Source organism: Bos indicus x Bos taurus, chromosome 22 (genome assembly GCF_003369695.1).
Source record: "Bos indicus x Bos taurus breed Angus x Brahman F1 hybrid chromosome 22, Bos_hybrid_MaternalHap_v2.0, whole genome shotgun sequence".
Taxonomy (NCBI): domain Eukaryota; kingdom Metazoa; phylum Chordata; class Mammalia; order Artiodactyla; family Bovidae; genus Bos; species Bos indicus x Bos taurus.
The window spans coordinates 11,728,912-11,748,990 of NC_040097.1; the positions used below are offsets into that span (position 1 = coordinate 11,728,912).

Below are 20,079 nucleotides of genomic sequence, written 5' to 3' on the forward strand. Positions count from 1 at the left end.
AATGTGTAATGAATGACATGTATCCACCACTGTAATACCATACAGAGTGTTTTAACTGCCCTAAAAATCCTCTGTGCTTCACATATTTATCCCTCTCTCCTTCAGCCCCAGGCAACCACTGTTCTTTTTGCCGTTTCCATAGTTTTGGCCTTTCTAGAATGTCATATAGTTGGAATCATACAGTGTGTGGCCTTTTCAGATCGATGTCTTTCACATGGTAATGTGCATTTATTGAGACACCATGTCTTTTCATGGCTTGATATCTCTTTTTTTTTTTAACATTGGTTAATATTCCATTATCTAGGTGTGTCACAGTTCATCTATTTATTCACCTACTGAAAGACATCTTGATTGCTTCTAAGTTTTGGCAATTATAAATAAATATGCTGTAATCATCTGTGTGCAGATTTTTGTGGGAACATAAATTTCCAGCTCCTTTGGGTATATATCAAGGAACAAGTTTGCTGGATCATATGGGAAGAGTGTGCTTATTTTTGTAAGAGATTACTGAACTGTCTTTCAAGTTGGCTGTAACAATTTGTATTCCCAGTCACTAGCAATGAATGAGAGTTCCTGTTGCTCCATATTCCCACTAACATTTGGTGTTACCAATATTCTGGATTTTGGCGATTCTGGTATGTATGTAGTGGTTTCTCATTATTTTTTAATTTGCATGTTTCTGATGATGTATGGTGTGATGCATATTTTCATGTGCTTATTTGCTGTTTGTATATCTTCTTTCAGAGAAGGCAATGGCACCCCACTGCAGTACTCTTGCCTGGAAAAATCCCATGGATGGAGGAGCCTGGTGGGCTGCAGTCCATGGGATCGCACAGAGTCGGACACGACTGAAGTGACTTAGCAGCTTAGCAACAGCATATCTTCTTTGATGAGGTATCTGGTAAGGTTTTTGGCCCATTTTTAAGCTAGGTTGTTTGCTATTAATGAAGGATTTTATTAAATGTTTTTCTTTTTACAACTATAGAGAGAATTAAATGGTTTTCCTCTTACATCTGTTAACATTGTGAATTACATCAATAGATTTTTTTTTTTTTTTTACTCTGGCAATTTCCTCACAGTGGTGGGTGTTGGCCATATTTAAGACTACCTGGCATCTGAGCCCTGTGTTTGGGGACTACCCATCTTATCTGTCTTGGTGGAAGACAGCTTGCCTCTAATTATAGAGATGTAAATGCCAATTTCTTGCTTTTTCAGCTTCCCTGGCTGCTGGGCAGACATACGACAGGTTTGGCCAGTCAAATGTACCCACTAGGATTTTTCAACTTGCAGCTTGGGATGTGGAGAACGAAGAGAGCATCCTTTGTGCCTGTGATGGAATCTTCATCAGGCTAGTTCTAGGCTGTGGTGTTTTCTGTGGTACTGGATATGTTGCTTTTCTTTGCTCTATTTTTTTTTCCTCTCTCTCTCTCTTTTTTTGGCCACACAGTGGGATTTTAGTTCTCCAACCGGAATCAAACCCCGGCTCTCAGCAATGAGAGCATGGAGTCCTAACCACTGGACTGCCAGGGAATTACCTGCTGTTTGTTTGTGAGACGGCTCTTCATGCTTCTTGAAAATCTGGTGAGCAAATAAATATTGTTTCAGTACTTTTATTTTCTGCTTAAATAAATATGAATCAGCTTGTATTGTCTATAGTTAAGAAAATGATAAATACACTTGCATTCATAAGGTAAATTCCACTCATTTAAGTATTATTTGAAATGATCATTGAATTAAGCTTGTTAATATTTGCATGTGGGTTCACAAGCCAGATTGGCCTATATAGTTTTCTCTTCCTTTGCTTACCTAACCTGATTTTGATGTCAAATGGATGCTGACTTCTGGGAGTATTTCTGAAGAAAAAATTCCCAGAGTAGAGTTGCTGGATCAAGGGGTTTGTGCATTTTTCATTTTGATGGATTTTATCTAATTGTTACTCAAAGAGGTTTTGCCAATTTACATTCTGACCAACAACATATAATACTGCCTGTTTCTCTTTACTCTTACCAACTTGGAGGACCTGTCATTACCAGTTAACCTTTTATTTTTTTTAATGTGTGAATTGAGCATCTTTGCATATGTTCAGAATTGTTTCCCCCCTGCTGTTTCTTTTTCTATGAACTACTGGTTTTTCTTACTTGGGCAAAGTTCTGGTTTACCCTTTTGTCCTGCAGTGATCTTCTGGTCTGGAAGCTCAGTTCCCTCTGATGTTGATTTTAATGGGTGCTGAACTGGAAAAAACCCTCACTTGGAGGGAAGTTGGCATTGTTGTTTCTGCCTCCTAACTCAATACGCTTTTCAGCTGTATCCACCACTTATGCAAAGATTTTATTGGCTTAAAAAGACTATATTTCCTAATGGCAGTCAACTATTCTACAAACAAATCAGGGATTGCATTTTAATATTTTAATAAATAGATCCCAAACCAATACAATTTTGGCAGGGGAAGGAGAGGATAAGTAAGTGAAAAGTAGGTAAGGAAATTTTATTTCCAAAATTTTAAGTGTTAAGCTCTAAGAATTTTTATGAGGAAACCCCTTTCCTTTTCACAACCAAATCGTGTATACCCATGGTAGATACATGTTGATGTATGGCAAAACCAATACAATATTGTAAAGCAAAAAATAATAATAATAAGTGAAAGAACATAAAAAAAAAAACCTTTCAAAGCATGCATTCTCAAAGTATTTTCCATGGCGTTTTATTTTGGCTGATGAGCTCCCTCTGGAGGCAGGAAAAATATCAGCACCAGAGTTTCTTTTGGTTCCATTAACACACTGTTATGACAAACCTAGACAGTGTTTTAAAAAGCAGAGACATTATTTTGCCAACAAAGGTCCATATAGTCAAAGCTATGGTTTTTCCAGTAGTCATGTATGGATGTGAGAGTTGGACCATAAAGAAAGCTGAACGCTGAAGAATTGATGCTTTTGAACTGTGGTGTTGGAGAAGACTCTTGAGAGTCCCTCGGACTGCAAGAAGAGCCAACCAGTCAATCCTAAAGAAGATCAATCCTGAATATTCATTGGAAGGACTGATGCTGAAGCTGGAGTTCCAGTACTTTGGCCACCTGATGTGAAGAGCTGACTCATTAGAAAAGACCCTGATGCTGGGAAAATTGAAGGCAGGAGGAAAAGGAGATGCCAGAGGATGAGATGGTTGGATGGCATCACCAACTCAATGGATATGAGTTTGAGTAAGCTCTGGGAGATGGTGAAGGACAGGGAAGCCTGGCATGCTGCAGTCCATGGGGTCACAAAAAGTCAGACACAACTGAGCGACTGAACAAGCAACAATATACTGTTATGCATGTATGCATGCTAAGTCGCCTCAGTCGTGTCTGACTTTTTGCAACCCTATGGTCTGTAGTCCACCAAGCTCCTCTGTCCTTGTAATTTTCCAGGCAAGACTACTGGAGTGGGTTGCCATGCCCTCCTCCAGGGGATCTTCCCAACCCAGGGATCAAACCCTAGTCTCTTATTCTCCTTCATTGGCAAGAGTTCTTTACCACTAGTGCCATGTGGGAAGTCCCCCAAATACTGTTATAACAGTATTAAATTAATTTGGCAAGGTAGCAGGCTACAAAATTGAAGACAAAAGTCAGTTGCTAACAATGAACAATCCTAAAAGAAAATTATCCCTGAAAATCCATTTACAATAGCATCAAAAAGAATAAAATACTTAGGAACAAATTTAACTAAGAAAGTGAGAGACTCATACAATGAAAACTACAGAGCATTGCCGAAAATAACTAAAGAAAATATAAACAAATAGAAATATACTTTGTTAATGTATCAAAAGACTTAGCAAGATGTCAATACTATCCAAAATAATCTATAGATTCAGTGCAATCCCTATCAAAATCCTGATGACATTTTTTTGCAGAAATAGAAAAGTCTAACCTAAAATTCATATGGAATCTCAGAAACCCTGAATATCCAAAAAAAATCTTGAAAAAGAAAAATAAAGCTGAAGGGCCTACATTACAGTAATCAAAATAATATGGTACTGCCATTAAGACCAATGGAATAGAAAAGAGAGCTCAGAAATAAACCCTTACATATGTATTCAAATTATTTTTTACAAGAATACCAAGACCACTCAGTGGGGGAAAGGACAGTGCTTTCTACAACTGGTATGGAGAAAACCAGATATCTACATGCATATGTGTGAAATTGTGCCCATATCCAACACCATATAAAAAATAAAGTGGATCAGGGTTCTAAAACTCTTAGAGGAAAAGAGGTCAAAAATTGTACAACATTGGATTTGGCAGCGATTTCTTGGATATGACAGTGAAGGCACAGGCAACAAAGAAAACAGACAAATTGGACTGCATGAAAATTTTAAATTTTTATGCATCAAAAGACACTGTTGACAGAGCAAAAAGGCAATCCATGGAATGGGAAAAAATACTTGAAATCACATATCTGGTAAGAAATTAATATCCAGAGCACATAGAAGCTCTTAAATCTCAACAACAACAAAACCCAATTTAAAATGAACAAAGGACATGAATAGACATTTGTCCAAAGGAGATATGCAAGTGACCAATAAGTACAGGTAAAAATCCTCAACATTTCTGATTATTAAGGAAATGCAAGTCAAAATTACAGTGAGATACCACCTCACATCTATTTGGATGAATACTATTTTTTTTTAATGTAAAATAATAAATGGAGATGAGAATGTGGACAAACTGGAACTGTTGTACTCTGTTGGTGGAAATGTAAGGGGATATAGCTGCTGTATAAAAAAAAAAATTAAAGATGGAATTATGATGTGGCAGTTCCATTCCAGTGTCTTGAAGAATATTTGTTTACATATGTTCATAGCAGCATTTTTCACAACAGCTGAAATATCAAAGCACCCGTGTGCCCATCAGTGAATAAATGAATAAGCGAAATGTGGTATATACGTACAATGGAATATTATTTAGCCTTAAAACAGAAGGTAATTCTGACTTATGCCACAATATAGATGAAACTTGAGGACATTATGCTAAGTGAAGTAAGTCAGTCACAAAACAGCGAATACTGAATGACTTCACTTTATAGAAGGTATTTGGAGCAGTTAAAATCATAGAGATACTTGGAGTAGTTAAAAGTCATAAAGAAAGACAAATTCTACATAATAGAATTGTGGTTACCTGGGACTGGAGGTGGAGGAATGGGTGGTTATTGTTTAATGGGTATTGAGTTTCAATTTTACAAGAAGAAAAGAGTTATGAAGAGGAATGGTGGTGACAGTGTACAACATTGTTATTGAGTCGCTAAGTTGTGTCTGACTCTTTGCCACCCCATGGACTGTAGCACATCAGGCTTCCCTGTACTTTACTATCTCCCAGAGTCTGCTCAAACTCATGTCCATTGAGTTGGTGATGCCATCCAACCATCTCATCCTCTGTCACCCTCTTCTCCTCTTACCCTCTGTCTTTCCCAGCATCAGGGTCTTTTCCAGTGAGTCATATCAGGTGGCCAAAGTATTGGAGCTTCAGCTTCAGCATCAGACCTTCCAGTGAATATTCAGGGTTGATTTCCTTTAGGATTGACAGGTTTGATCTCCTTGCTGTCCAAGGGTGAACATATATAACACCACTGAACTGTGCACTTAAAATGCTTAAGATGGTAAATTTTGTATTACATGTATCTTATGACAATAAAAAAGTAAATGGTAACTAGAATTAAAGCTGAAAAAGTTGAAGCACTTTTAGGGAAGCAGAAAATAGATGGGTGTTCCATATAAATAAGAGAAATCTAGATTGTTGATGTCATAAGTGTTCAGTGTTCTGGACACAATTCAAAAAATAAAAAGGTGAACTCAACATTGGTATCTTATTCACTTTTCTGGTTAGTGGTAGACGTGGTGGGAAGTATGGTGACTTGTTGAAAAGTCAACAAGGTTATTTTTTTTTTCCTTTTGCCTAATTCCATGGCATGTGGTATCTTAGTTCCCTGACCAGGAATCAAACCTGTGCCTCCTGAAGTGGAAGCACAGTGTGTGATTCTTAATCGGTGGACCATGAGGGAAGTCTCAACAAGTTGAATTTTTGAGCAGAATTTTTGACAGTTTCTTTGTGAGGAGACACAGAATTTGTAGACCAGGACTGCCACGAATGAGGGCATCCTGGTAAATCTCCAGTGTTTCGTGTTGGAAGCCAAGAGGACTTACATACCAGGAGAAAAGTGAATTTGAAATAGACTAGTGTTTCCAATGATGAAAAGTCAGTTTCACATCATCTCAGACACTGGTTTAGGGCAACCCAGGATTTCTAATGCTCCAGTCACCTACCAGAGCAAATGTAAATCATCTCTGAAGAAAGAGATTTTCTTTGTGAAAATTTTTCTTATACAGTGTCCATCACTCAATAAAAAATAGCCAAACTGAAGAACAAAAAAAAAAAAAAAAAACTTGAAAACCAGAGAAATAACTGACAGGAGAATTAGACTCACAAGTGCAGACAAATAATGAAGGTACAGATACAAAGTTTTAAAATAAATATTCTCACTGTGTTAATGAAAACAGAAGACAAAATGAGAATTCAGCAGAAAACTGAAACTTAATTTAAAAGTGTCAAGTGGAGAATTTTAGAACAGAAAAGCACAACGACCAACTAGAAAGTTCAATGGGTGAATTTAACAAGATTACACAAAGATGAAGAGAGAATTAATGAACAGAAAAATCAAGAAAAAGTACATACATTTAAGCACAGTTCAGTTCAGTCGCTCAGTCGTGTCCAATTCTTTGCAATCCCATGAACCGCAGCATGCCAGACCTCCCTGTCCATCACCAACTCCCAGAATCCACCCAAACCCATGTCCATTGAGTCGGTGATGCCATCCAACCATCTCATCCTCTGTCATCCTCTTCTCCTCCTGCCCTCAATCTTTCCCAGCATCAGAGTCTTTTCCAATGAGTCAGCTCTTTGCATCAGGTGGCCAAAGTATTGGAGTTTCAGCTTCAACATCAGTCCTTCCAATGAACACCCAGGACTGATCTCCTTTAGGATGGACTGGTTGGATCTCCTTGCAGTCCAAGGGACTCTCAAAAGTCTTCTCCAACACCACAGTTCAAAAGTATCAATTCTTTGGCACTCAGCTTTCTTCACAGTCCAACTCTCACATCCATACATGACCACTGGAAAAACCATAGCCTTGACTAGACAGACCTTTGTTGACTAGTAATGTCTCTGCTTTTGAATATGCTATCTAGGTTGGTCATAACTTTCCTTCCAAGGAGTAAGTGTCTTTTAATTTCATGGCTGCAATCACCATCTGCAGTAATTTTGGAGCCCCCAAAAATAAAGTCAGCCACTGTTTCCACTGTTTCCCCATCTATTTCCCATGAAGTGACATGACCGGATGCCATGATCTTAGTTTTCTGAATGTTAAGCTTTAAGCCAACTTATTCACTCTCCTCTTTCACTTTCATCAAGAGGCTCTTTAGTTCTTCTTCACTTTCTGCCATAAGGGTGGTGTCATCTGCATATCTGAGGTTATTGATATTTCTCCCGGCAATCTTGATTCCAGTTTGTGCTTCCTCCAGCCCAGCGTTTCTCATGATGTACTCTGCATATAAGTTAAATAAACAGGGTGACAATATACACCCTTGATATACTCCTTTTCCTATTTGGGACCAGTCTGTTGTTCCATGTCCAGTTCTAACTGTTGCTTCCTGACCTGCATACAGGTTTCTCAAGAAGCAGGTCAGGTGGTCTGGTAGTCCCATCTCTTGAAGAATTTTCCACAGTTTATTGTGATCCACATAGTCAAAGGCTTTGGCATAGTCAATAAAGCAGAAATAGATGTTTTTCTGGAACTCTCTTTTTCCATGATCCAGCGGATGTTGGCAATTTGATCTCTGGTTCCTCTGCCTTTTCTAAATCCAGCTTGAACATCTGGAAGTTCACAGTTCACGTATTGCTGAAGCCTGGCTTAGAGAATTTTGAGCATTACTTTACTAGCATGTGAGATGAGTGCAATTGTGTGGTAGTTTGAGCATACTTTGGCATTGCCTTTCTTAGGGATTGGAATGAAAACTGACCTTTTCCAGTCCTGTGGCCACTGCTGAGTTTTCCAAATTTGCTGGCCTATTGAGTGCAGCACTATCACAGCATCATCTTTCAGGATTTGAAATAGCTCAACTGGAATTCTATCACCTCCACTAGCTTTGTTCGTAGTGATGCTTCCTAAGGCCCACTTGACTTCCCATTCCAGGATGTCTGGCTCTAGGTGAATGATCACACCCTCATGATTATCTTGGTCGTGAAGATCTTTTTTGTATAGTTCTTCTGTGTATTCTTGCCACCTCTTCTTAATATCTTCTGCTTCTGTTAGATCCATACTATTTCTGTCCTTTATTGAGCCCGTCTTTGCATGAAATGTTCCCTTGGTATCTCTAATTTTCTTGAAGAGATCTAGTCTTTCCCATTCTGTTGTTTTCCTCTATTTCTTTGCATTGATTGCTGAAGAAGGCTTTCTTATCTCTCCTTGCTATTCTTTGGAACTCTGCATTCAAATGGGTAATATCTTTCCTTTTCTCCTTTGCTTTTCACTTCTCTTCTTTTCAGAGCTATTTGTAAAGCCTCCTCAGACAGCCATTTTGCTCTTTTGCATTTCCTTTTCTTGGGGATGGTCTTGATCCCTGTTTCCTGTACAATGTCATGAATCTCCATCCATAGTTCATCAGGCACTCTGTCTATCAGATCTAGTCCCTTAAATCTATTTCTCACTTTCACTGTATAATCATAAGGAAATTCTTAGTCACTGGCTAAAATCTGCTTACGTATTTTAACCCCAAACGTTAAGGAAACATGCCCACAAAGCAAACTCAGAAAATGTCCATGAGAAAATGGATTAAAATATTTGAGCACAGGTTCAGACCTTCTTCTCCCACAGCAAATTTCTGGGAATAACGGAAAAGGTATACCTTTTTTTTAAGGCATACCTTTTTAAAAAACCTCTAATAGTACCTTGGGAATTCCCTGGTAGCTCAATCGGTAAAGAATCTGCCTACAGTTCAGGAGACCTGGGTTCAATCCCTGGTTTGGGAAGATTCCCTAGAGAAAGATATGGCAACCCACTCCAGTATTCTTGCCTGGAAAATCCCATGTCCAGAGGAGCCTGGTGGGCTACAGTCCATGGGGTGGCAAGAGTTTGACATGACTTAGCAACTAAACCAATAGTACCTTAAAAAAATAGAGATCTTCAGTGGACAGAAATTATATGGATACTTTAAAGAACAGAGGCAAATATGAAAAGAGTTAAAGAAAATGAACCAAAGGTCTAAAAAAGATTTCATATATAAGTGGAGAATGGCCATCCAGTTCCTGCAAGGTAGGAGGCAGCTTGTGCAGGGGGCAGCAGAGGCTGTGCTTTATCATAGGAACCAGTTGGAATATATCTGTAATAGGAACAGCCAACTTTCCTGCTGCGACATGCAGTTGGCAAGATAGGACCTGTTTTCAGGGAGGAACTGACTGGCCTGGGAAGAAGAGGCAGGGCCTGGTACCATGTAACATTCTTGTACAAGAAGACTCCTTCCCAGGAGTCTTCCCACTTACATCTCACCCAAACAGTTCATCCCACATCTCCCAAGTAATCTGTGGAATCAGGGACTAAGCACTCATCAGTAAGTTAAAGGAAATCTCAAAGATGAACACCCAACCAGGAATCATCAAGCTTTAGGGGAGACCAACAGCATGAAAAAACCTCCCTAAGCCCAACAAGCAGAAATACAGTAACTAAAGGGAAGATTTAAGACAGTTTAAAGGAATTAAGTTAATGTATCAGTTCAGTTCAGTTCAGTCGCTCAGTCATGTCCAACTCTTTGTGACCCCATGAATCACAGCACGCCAGGCCCTCTGTCCATCACCATCTCTCGGAGTTATACATTAGTATAAAAAAATATATAATTACACTTTTTTGCCACACCACATGGAATATGGGATCTTAAGTTCCCCAACCAGGGACTGAACCCGAGCCCCCTGCTGCAGTGGAAGCACAGAATCTTAACCATTAGACCACCAGGAAAGTTCAGTGTTCATATTTTTGACAGGAGAAGACCACTTAGCCTTAAAAAAGGAATAACACATTATTTGAAAGAGCCACTTAGGGATCTTGGAGAGGAACAACATAGCTATCAAAATTACAACCTGAGAGATGGGTTGTAGCCAAGAGAGCAGAATCAGAAGACCTTGAATTCACCTCCTACTACAGGCACACCAGAATTACAAGTAGTTACAGAGAAACCATCTATGATAATGACTGAAGAGTAATAGAAAATATTTTCCACAACTAAAGACATAAAAGGGAAACCACAACAAAATGGGCAGGGGGCCAGAAATGCAATATAGTCAGGACACACATTTGGGAAGGTGACCCACAAATGGAAGGAATAAGCACAACTGCAGAAGTCCTCCCCGAGGATTGAGGGGTCTGAGACTCTGCAGCCCAGGGATCCTGCACTGGGAAGATGAGCCTCCAGAACATCTGGCTTTGAAAACCAGAGGGGCTTATTTTGAGAAGAGCCAGAGGGCTATAGGAAACAAACTTGACTCTGACAGGGTGAATGCAAAATCTCAAAAGAGTCCAAGTCCAGGTACAGAAGCAGTAGCTTGAAAAGAGCTTGGGTCAGACCCACTTGCTCATCTTGGAAACCCTCCTGGAGGGGCAGAGTGCAGCTGGGGATCTTCCTGTGGATAGAGGTTATGACAGCAGCCATTTTGGGAAGCTCTTTCAACTATGATAATAACCTGCAATGGTAAGCACCATTTTGGAATCCTTTCTCTAGCCTGTTAACACCAGGGACCCAGCCTCCTCAGACCATTTAGATAGCCACAGTTAGAATTTCAACAAAGAGAAAATATAAAGAGGAACCAAACGGAGCTGATGAGTAAATGGCTAAATGAAAAAATACACTAGAGGTTGTCCAAATATGAAAAAAGAATTTTAAAAATGAGGATACTTTAAGATACCTCCAGGGGCTTCCCTGGTGGCTCATTGGTAAAGAATCTGCTTGCCATTGCAGGAGACATGGGTCTGATCCCTGGTGGAACATCCCACATGCTGCACAGCAGCTAAGCCCATGTGCTACAGCTGTTGAGCCTGTGCTCTAAATCCAGGAGGCCACAACTACTGAGCCTCATGCCCTCGAGCCTATGCTCTACAACAAGAGAAGCCACCACACTGAGAAGCCCTTGCACTGCAACTAGAGAGCAGTCCCCACTCTCCACAACCAGAGAAAAGCTCCCCCCGCCACAACCAAAGCAACAAAAACCCAGCACAGCCAAAATTAAATAAATGATTTTTTTAAATGAATGAAGACAGCCTAAGAGACTTCAGAGAAAACATTAAACACACCAACATTTGCATTACAGGGGTCTTAGAAGGAGAAAAGAGAGAGAGAGAAAGGACCTGAGAAAATATTTGAAGAGATAATAGCTGAAAACTTCCCTAACGTGGGAATTAAAAGACAATGGAAAAAGTTTTTGAAGGAGCAAGGGACAAAACAACAAATAACATGGAAAGGAACTTCTGTACAGTTATCTGCTGACTTCTCAGCAGAAACTCTGCAAGCCAGAAAAGAGTGGCATAATATATTTAGAGTAATGAAAGGGAAGAACCTACAACCAAGATTACTCTACCAAGCAAGGCTCCATTCAGATTTGACAGAGAAATCAAAAGCTTTATAGACAAGGAAAAGCTAAGAGAATTCAGTACTACCAAACAAGCTTTTCAACAAATGCTAAAGGAACTCCTAGGCAAGAAAGAGACCAGCAATTTAAAACAACCTTGTACATATATCTATTACTATATCAAAACCTCAAAAACCTCTACTGTACTCTTGGAGGACTGTTTATATGCAGGAGTGTCCCTACATAGCTTGTTTGAATTTAATTTTTTTTTTTTTTTCCCGCAGAGGCCTAGTTTTGGTTTGGATGCTTATTGTCTCTCCTCAGTGTGTGCTGGCCATTATCCCCTGTGGTAGGAATGGTCAGCCACCTCTGCCAAGGGACCTGAGACCAGGAGTCAACCACTGCCCTTCCTTCCTGGAAGCATGCATGTGGGCTATGTACCTGCACACCCCCTGTCAGCACTGATGGTCTGTGTGAGTTTCTCTCTGCTTTGCTCTCTGCAAACCTGTTGCCACCCTCTCCCCTGGGGCTCCAAAGCTGCTCTGTCATGGCTGATCCCCCTGCTAGTGAGGGGGACTTACCAGCGTTTGAAAATCTTTCTGCTTTCACAACCCCCTCCCAAGGGTACAGATCCTGTCTAGATTCCTTTCTCTTTTCTTCTTTTTTCTTTTGTCCAGTGCAGTTATGTTGATATTTTCTTGCCCTTTTGGGGGTCTGAGGTCTTCTGTCAGTGTTTAGTAGATGTTCTATAAGAGTTGTTCCACATGTATATGTATTTTTGATGTATCTGTGGGGAGAAGGCGAACTCCACATCCTACTCTTCCACCATCTTGATCTTTCCCCTTAAGCACTTCTTAATAGATGATTTGGGTAAGTTTTCACAATTCTGTATTCCCCAGTAAGCACCACCGAGAATAAGACAGAGCACATTTGTGTGTGTGTGTGTGTGTGTGTGTGTGTGTGTTGTTTGCAAGCAGTACATCTTATAACTCTAGGTATAATCTTTATCTGGAATCATTTCACTTATAGTTTAAGTTTGGTTATTTTAAAATTTTGAGTAAATGAATCATTCTGTAAATAGTTTGTCTGGCTTCTTTCATTTAGCATGTTTTTGAGATTCACCTATGTTATTGTGTGCTTCAGTGAGTTGTTCACTTTTAACACTTTGTATTTCATTATATAAATATACTAAAGTTGCTTTCTCTAGTCAGTTTTGGTAAACATTTCAATTGTTTCCAATTTTGACCTACTTGAATAAACTTGCTATGAACATTCTTGCACAAATCTTTTGTAGAAAACATGTTTTCATTTTGCTTGTGTAAATACTTGGGAGTGGAATTTCTGAGTTATAGAGTGGAGATATGTTTAAATATATTAGAAACTGCCAAACCATTTTCCATAGTACTTATACTGTTTTATACATAACCACCAACAGTATATAAGAGATTCAACTACTGTACATTCTCATCAATATTTGATTGTCACTGTCTTTCACTTTCGGACACGACTGAGTGACTTCACTTTCACTTTTCACTTTCACGCATTGGAGAAGGCAGTGGCAACCCACTCCAGTGTTCTTGCCTGGAGAATCCCAGGGACGGGGGAGCCTGGTGGGCTGCCGTCCATTGGGTCGCACAGAGTCGGACACGACTGAGGCAACTTAGCAGCAGCAGCAGTCTTTCACTTTAGCCATTCTCTAGAGTGTCTAAAAAATATCTCATTGTGGTTCTAAATTTATTTCCATCATGGATAATGATACTGGGCATCATTTCATGTGCTTCTTAGTCATAGTACATCCCCTTTTGTAAAACACTTAAGATTTTGCTCCAAACTCATTCTTTCTGCATATTATTTGCTTCCATTGTTTGATTGAACTGAAATCCATGCAATTGAATTCCCTGTTGATGAATATTTAAATTGTCTCAAATGTATGTTTTTATCAACGGGCATGAAATGATGAACTTTGTATAGCTTTGTGAGCCAGTGGGCCAATATTTTCAGTATTCTGCCATTTTGGCCATTTATAGCATTAAGAATGGACAGAACTTACATGTTTTCACAAAAAAGGGCTCAATGGTTGGGAACCATTTTGATGCCTGAGTCATAGGTGCCCTTATGACATCATTCCTGGTTTCCCTTCTTCCTGCCTGAGATGTGGCTGGAAGAGTACAGACCTGACAGCAATGGAACCATCTAACTCCTAACTATGGGAAATTTAAGGGATTGCAGACCTGAGAGATTTGAACCATCTATTTCCAAGTCATGGGCATTCAATTTTGTGTAAGAGAGAGAGCCAGTCTACCCGAATTTGCAGGCAGGGAAAGGTGGATTTCACAGTTGTTAAGGATACAAGTCCTCTTGCCTCTGGGCAAGGCAAGAGGTGGAGCATGTGGTAGACTCAGAACCGAATTTACAGAGAGCAACCTACTCTTATCTTTCCCCTCTAAACTCTGATTACAGAAGGATGGCCACGTTTGTCAAATTGTAGTAGAAGACGTTGATGAAACCACATTACTACGTGAAGCGAAGAAGAAAAAGAAAAAAAAACCTGAAACACCTCTACCACAGGTAGGCCAATAGAGGTTCTCAAAGTTGCAGGGGACCCAAACCTGCAATGTATCTAACTAAAGTCACCCAGAGGTGACAGTTGTCTTTCTCTGTGGCCCATAGCATGGGATGATCAGGGAATTTGTCACCCTTGTAGCTCAGCTGGTAAAGAATCTGCCTGTGATCTGGGAAACCTGGATTTGATCCCCGGGTTGGGAAGATCCCCTAGAGAAGGGAAAGGCTACCCATTCCAGTATTCTGGCCTGGAGAATTCCATGGATTGAATAGTCCATGGGGTCGCAAAGAGTCGGACATGACTGAGCAACTTTCACTTTCATTCTCACTTTCATTCTCACTTTCATTCTCACTTTCATTCTCATGTCCATATATGACTACTGGAAAAAGCATAGCTTTGACTAGAAGGACCTTTGTCTGCAAAGTAATGTCTGCTTTTTAATACGCTGTCTAGATCGGTCATAGCTTTTCTTTGGAGCAAGCATCTTCTAATTTCATCGCTGCAGTCACCATCTGCAGTGATTTTGGAGCCCAAGAAAATTAAGTCTGTCTCTGTTTCCACTATTTCCCCATCTATTTGCCATGAAGTGATGGCACTAGATGCCATAGTTTTCTGAAGATTGAGTTTTAAGTCAGCTTTTTCACTCTCCTCTTCCACTTTCATCAAGAGGCTCTTCAGTTCCTCTTTGCTTTCTGTCATAAGGGTGGTGTCATCTGCATATCTGAGGTTATTGATATTTTCCTGGCAATCTTGATTCCAGCTTATGCTTTATCCAGCCCAGCATTTCGCATGATGTACTCTGCATGGAAGTTAAATAGCAGGGTGACAATATACAGCCTTCGTGTACTCATTTCCCAATTTGGAACCAGTCTGTTGTTTGTGTCTGGTTCTAGCGGTTGCTTCTTGACCTGCATAAAAATTTCTCAGGAGGCAAGCAAGGTGGTCTGGTATTCCCATCTCTTTAAGAATGTTCCACAGTTTGTTATGATCCACACAGTCAAAGGCTTTGGCATAGTCAATAAAGCAAAAGTAGTTGTTTTTCTGGGATTCTCTTGCTTTTTCTATGATCAAACAGATGTTGGCAATTTGATCTCTGGTTCCTCTGCCTTTTCTAAATCCAGCTTGAACATCTGGAAGTTCTTGGTTCACATACTGTTGAAACCTGGCTTGGAGAATTTTGAGCATTACTTTACTAGCGTGTGAGATGAATGCAATTGTGGGGTAGTTGAACATTCTTTGGCATTGCCCTTCTTTGGGATTAGAATGAAAACTGACCATTTCCAGTCCTGTGGCCACTGCTGAGTTTTCCAAATTTGCTGGCATATTGAGTGCAGCACTTTCATAGCATCATCTTTTAGGACTTGAAATAGCTCAGCTGGTATTCCATCACCTCCACTAGCTTTGTTCATAGTGATGCTTCCTAAGGCCCACCTGACTTTGGATTCCAGCATGTCTGGCTCTAGGTGAGTGATCATTACCATCGTGGTTATCTGGGTCAAGAAGATCTTTTTTGTATAGTTCTTCTGTGTATTCTTGCCACCTCTTAATATTTTCTGCTTCTGTTAGGTCCCTACCATTTCTGTCCTTTATTGAACCCATCTTTGCATGAAATGTTCCCTTGGTATCTCTAATTTTCTTGAAGAGCTCTCTAGTGTTTCACATTCTGTTGTTTTCCTCTATCTCTTTGCATTGATCCCTGAGGAAGGTTTTCTTATCTCTCCGTGCTATTCTTTGGAACTCTGAATTCATATGAATATCTCTTTCCTTTTCTCCTTTGCCTTTCACTTCTCAGTCTGATTTCTGTATTGACCATCTGGTGATATTCATGTGTAGAGTCTTCTCATGTGCTGTTGGAAGAGGGTGTTTGCTATGACCAGTGCTTTTTCTTGACAAAATTCTGTTAACCTTTGCCCTGCTTCATTTTGTGCCCCAAAGTCAAACTTGCCTTTTACTCCAGGTATCTCTTGACTTCCTACTTTTGCATTCCAGTCCCCTATGATGAAAAGGATATATTTTTTGGGTGTTAGTTCTAGAAGGTCTTGTAGGTCATCATAGAACCGTTCAACTTCAGCTTCATCGGCATTAGTGGTTGAGGCATAGACTTGGATTACTGTGATATTGAATGGTTTGCCTTGGAAATGAACAGAGATCATTCTGTCATTTTTGAGATTGCACCCAAGTACTGCATTTTGGACTCTTTTGTTGACTGTGAAGGGCTACTTCATTTCTTCTAAGGGATTCTTGCCCACAATAGATAATAATGGTCATCTGAATTAAATTCGCACATTCCAGTCCATTTTAGTTCACTGATTCCTATAATGTTGATGTTCACCCTTGCCATCTCCTGTTTGACCACTTCCAATTTTCCTTGATTCATGGACCTAACATTCCAGGTTCCTATGCAATATTGTTCTTTACAGCATCAGACTTTACTTCCATCACCAGTCACATCCACAGCTGGGTGTTAGAAACCCAAGTCTAGAATTGTGTGGGAGTGCATGTGTGTTTACATGAGTGCATGTATATGAGTTAACTGAAGTTCAAGATGTGAGAACCAAAAGAAGTGAAAGTGAGAAATAAATGAGCAGGGCTCCAAACTGTGTGGGACAGGCAAGTGTCTAATCCTGTGATTTGACAGAGAAGCCAGCAGGTTGTGCACTGGAGCTGGTGTCAGGCATGAAAGGAGAGCAGAGGATGCCCGTTCTCCAGCGTGTGGGTGCAGTCTGAAGCGAAGTGATATGCTTCCCAGGTAGGTGTCAGGCCCAGGTGCAACAGAATCCATTGACCCATAGATCGTGGTGTTCTTGTTCTAGACTGGCCACACAAGCCCAAGGAACCAGGTGACAGCTAGGGCAGGTGTGCCCCCAAGCAACATATGAGGACTGTGAGACTCCATGTTCAGCTGTGATGTGTCTGTTAAACCAAGAGTGGTGGAGACAGGGTACCTGTCTGGTCTTCTGGCTCCAGCCAGTGGCCTGCTCAGTGCTCAGGAACTGCTGGGGAATTGACCATTGTTGATGAAGTATCAAGACCCCTTCCTAGCTCATGCCAGAGCTGAGGTGGGTTGGGAACATTTTCTGAGTGTCCTTTCTTTTTCCTTGTAGCCTCCGCCCCAGGTGAAAAAGCCAAAACCACCCAAAAAGGTGGTTATAAGCAATGAGCTGCAAGCAATAAAAATCCAGGCCTGGTGGCGGGGCACCCTGGTGCGCAGGACACTACTGCATGCGGCTCTCAGAGCATGGATTATTCAATACTGGTGGAAACAGAAGCTGGTAGAGCTCCTGGAGAAGAAACGACGGGCTATGCTGCAGTATTATGCTCAGAAAAAATGGGCAGTGGTCAGGCTACAGTCCTGGGTTCGCATGTGGCGCGTCCGGGTTCGTTACCGCCGTTTGCTCCATGCTGTCCGCATCATCCAAGTCTACTGGCGCTGGCATAATTGCCATACCCGTGGCATTTTTAGGGGCAGCTATGAACTCACAGCAAGCCAGCTAGGACTTGAGCTTGAGATCTTTCTGGGATCACACATCTGTCGGATTACGGACTGCATCCCCTTCCCAATAAAGACTTGATCAGGTCGGCTCCAACACTGTGTCACAAGGTCTCTGTCAGACAAGCTTCAGGAGGTCCTGTCTCAGTGAAGGGTCAAAGTAAATGATGGCAGATATTGGGTATCTCACAGGTCAGCTCTGAGGTTATCTGGGGTCCCATATGAAGGAGGATTCTAAGAGCCGGGAACTGGATAGATGGGGTCTATGATTAATTAGCAGTGGCTGCCATGAGTAGGAGAGATGGGGTTGCAGGGCTGCCAAGTCAGCCAACTCCAGGGAAACTCCTTCATAGTGTGGTCTATAGTTTTCTGTTTTCATTTGTCAATGGTTTCCTCTGCTGTGCAAAAGCTTGTAGATGATTAGGTTTATTTTTGCTTTTACTTCTGTTGCCTTAGGAGACTGACTGAAGAAAACATTGATATGATTTATGTTGGAGAATATTTTGCCTATGTTCCATTCTAGGAGTTTTATGGTGTCTTGTCTTATATTTAAGTCTTTAAGCCATTTGTAGGTTTTTTTGTGTGTGTAGTGAGAGGGTGTATTCTAACTTTATTAATTTACATAGGGCTGTACAACTTCCCAACAGCACTTGCTGAAGAGACTGTCTTTTCCCCATTATGTATTCTCACCTCCTTTGTTGAAGATTAATTGACCATAGGTGATTAATTGATCATGGGCTATCTGTTTGGTTCTCTTGATCCATGAGTCTGTTTTTGTGTCAATACCATGTTGTTTGGATTACTGTCACTTTGTAGTATTATCTGAGGTCTGGCAGTGTTATGCTTCCTGCTTTGTTCTTTTTCCTCAGGATTTCTTTGGCAATTCTCAGTCTTTTATGGTTCCATATACATTTTAGGATTTATATTCCAGTTCTGTGAAAAATTATGTGGGTAAGTTAAATCTGGGCTTCCCTGGTGGCTCAGTTCCGTAAAGAATCCATTAAATCTGTGGTTTGCTTTGGGTAGCATGGCCATTTTAACAGTGTTATTTCTGTCAATCCAAGAGCATTTCCATTCAATTTAGACCCAATTCCCAAAGTCCCCTCAACCCACCTGGGGACAACAGAAGCCCACACAGCCTGGCCTTGGCCATCTCACTCTCTCAGTACCTTCCCTGGTGGCTCTGTTAATATCAAATAAACCCAGCACCCTCCCATCTCAGTGCTTTGCTCTTGTTGCCTCATCTAGAATTTGAATGGTCTGAGTGAGAATCTAATCATGGATTGGTCACCTGAGAGCCAGATGTGGAATTTTATCCTTTGCCTCGTTCAACTGGTCAGCAGAACAAAGCCATAGGCAATCATCATCCATTCCTGAAACAACTGCATGAGGAATAGATGAACTGGTCAAGTCCTTCTCTTGCCCTCTACTCCACTTAGGCAAAGCATGTGTATGTCAGCCTTCACTCAAGAATAACTCTGAGCTCTACCTCCTAAAGAAAGTGGGCAGTCTTACCATGAAGAGATCCTATTATGTATGCTGGATCTACAGGAAATAGGGCAATGTTTTCCAAACTTTACCAATGGTCCCAATGACATGGAGGGTCTCATTAAAGCAGATTGTTGGGCCCAACCCATCATTTCTGATTCATTATATCATGTTCCCAAGAATGAGTGTTTGTAACAGGTTTCCAGGTGATGCTGTGACTACTGTTTTAGGAAACTCCATTATCCATATCACTGGGGTAGAGTTTAACTATGTGGTGGCTGTAGATGAAAGCAGAACTAAAGTAACAGTGGTTTAAACAAAAAGAGGTTTCAGTTTACAAACAGGGGTTCCAAGCCTGGTACAGTACCCACAGGGTAAGAAATCTTTTCCCCTTACAATCTGTTACTGTGCTATATATGGCCTCTCATCCCCAGGTCACTTCATGATCCAAAATGGCAGCTTCAAGATCAATAATTAGATCTGCAATCTAGCCAGTAAAGATGAACGAGAAGGAGAAAGGCATGCTACTTCTCTTTAAGGGCATATCCTTAAATTTACATATGCTGCTTTTGTGCACAGCTCAGAAGGATATAAAAGAAGATCTAAATAAATAGGAAAAATAAGTCGTTGATAAAATGACTTAGAGTTGTAAAGTTGTCAATTATCTCTAAGTTAATCTGTAAATTAACCTCAGTTCCAGTAAAAATCTCATTAGAAGTTTTGGGGAAATTACCAAACTGAGGAAAAAGTATCATTTTGAAGAATAAGTAAATATCCACAGAAAAAGAGACTGGGAAAATGATCAGTCACATAAAATACATTATAAACTTGTAATAATAACATACTGTGAAGTTGAGGCACCAGCTGTTAAGAGTCTAAGGTGAGGATTAAACATTTATTCAA

At 40.5% G+C, this 20,079-nt stretch overlaps 1 protein-coding gene across 1 annotated transcript; it reads left to right on the forward strand.

The window, feature by feature from the left end:
- The first annotated feature begins 1,163 nt into the window (after positions 1 to 1,163).
- Positions 1,164 to 18,509, forward strand: LOC113880815 (IQ domain-containing protein F5-like). The gene is made up of 3 exons (XM_027523419.1): positions 1,164 to 1,581; positions 14,096 to 14,203; positions 17,303 to 18,509. The coding sequence occupies exons 1-3, from the start codon at positions 1,564 to 1,566 to the stop codon at positions 17,768 to 17,770; spliced, it is 594 nt and encodes a 197-aa protein (XP_027379220.1). The 5' UTR covers positions 1,164 to 1,563; the 3' UTR covers positions 17,771 to 18,509.
- The last annotated feature ends 1,570 nt before the right edge of the window (positions 18,510 to 20,079 follow it).

Excerpts from the sequence above, each read along its gene's own strand:
- LOC113880815 (XM_027523419.1), top strand. Across the intron at positions 14,204-17,302 it reads CTGAAACACCTCTACCACAG|CCTCCGCCCCAGGTGAAAAA; the intron begins GTAGGCCAATAG and ends TTTTCCTTGTAG.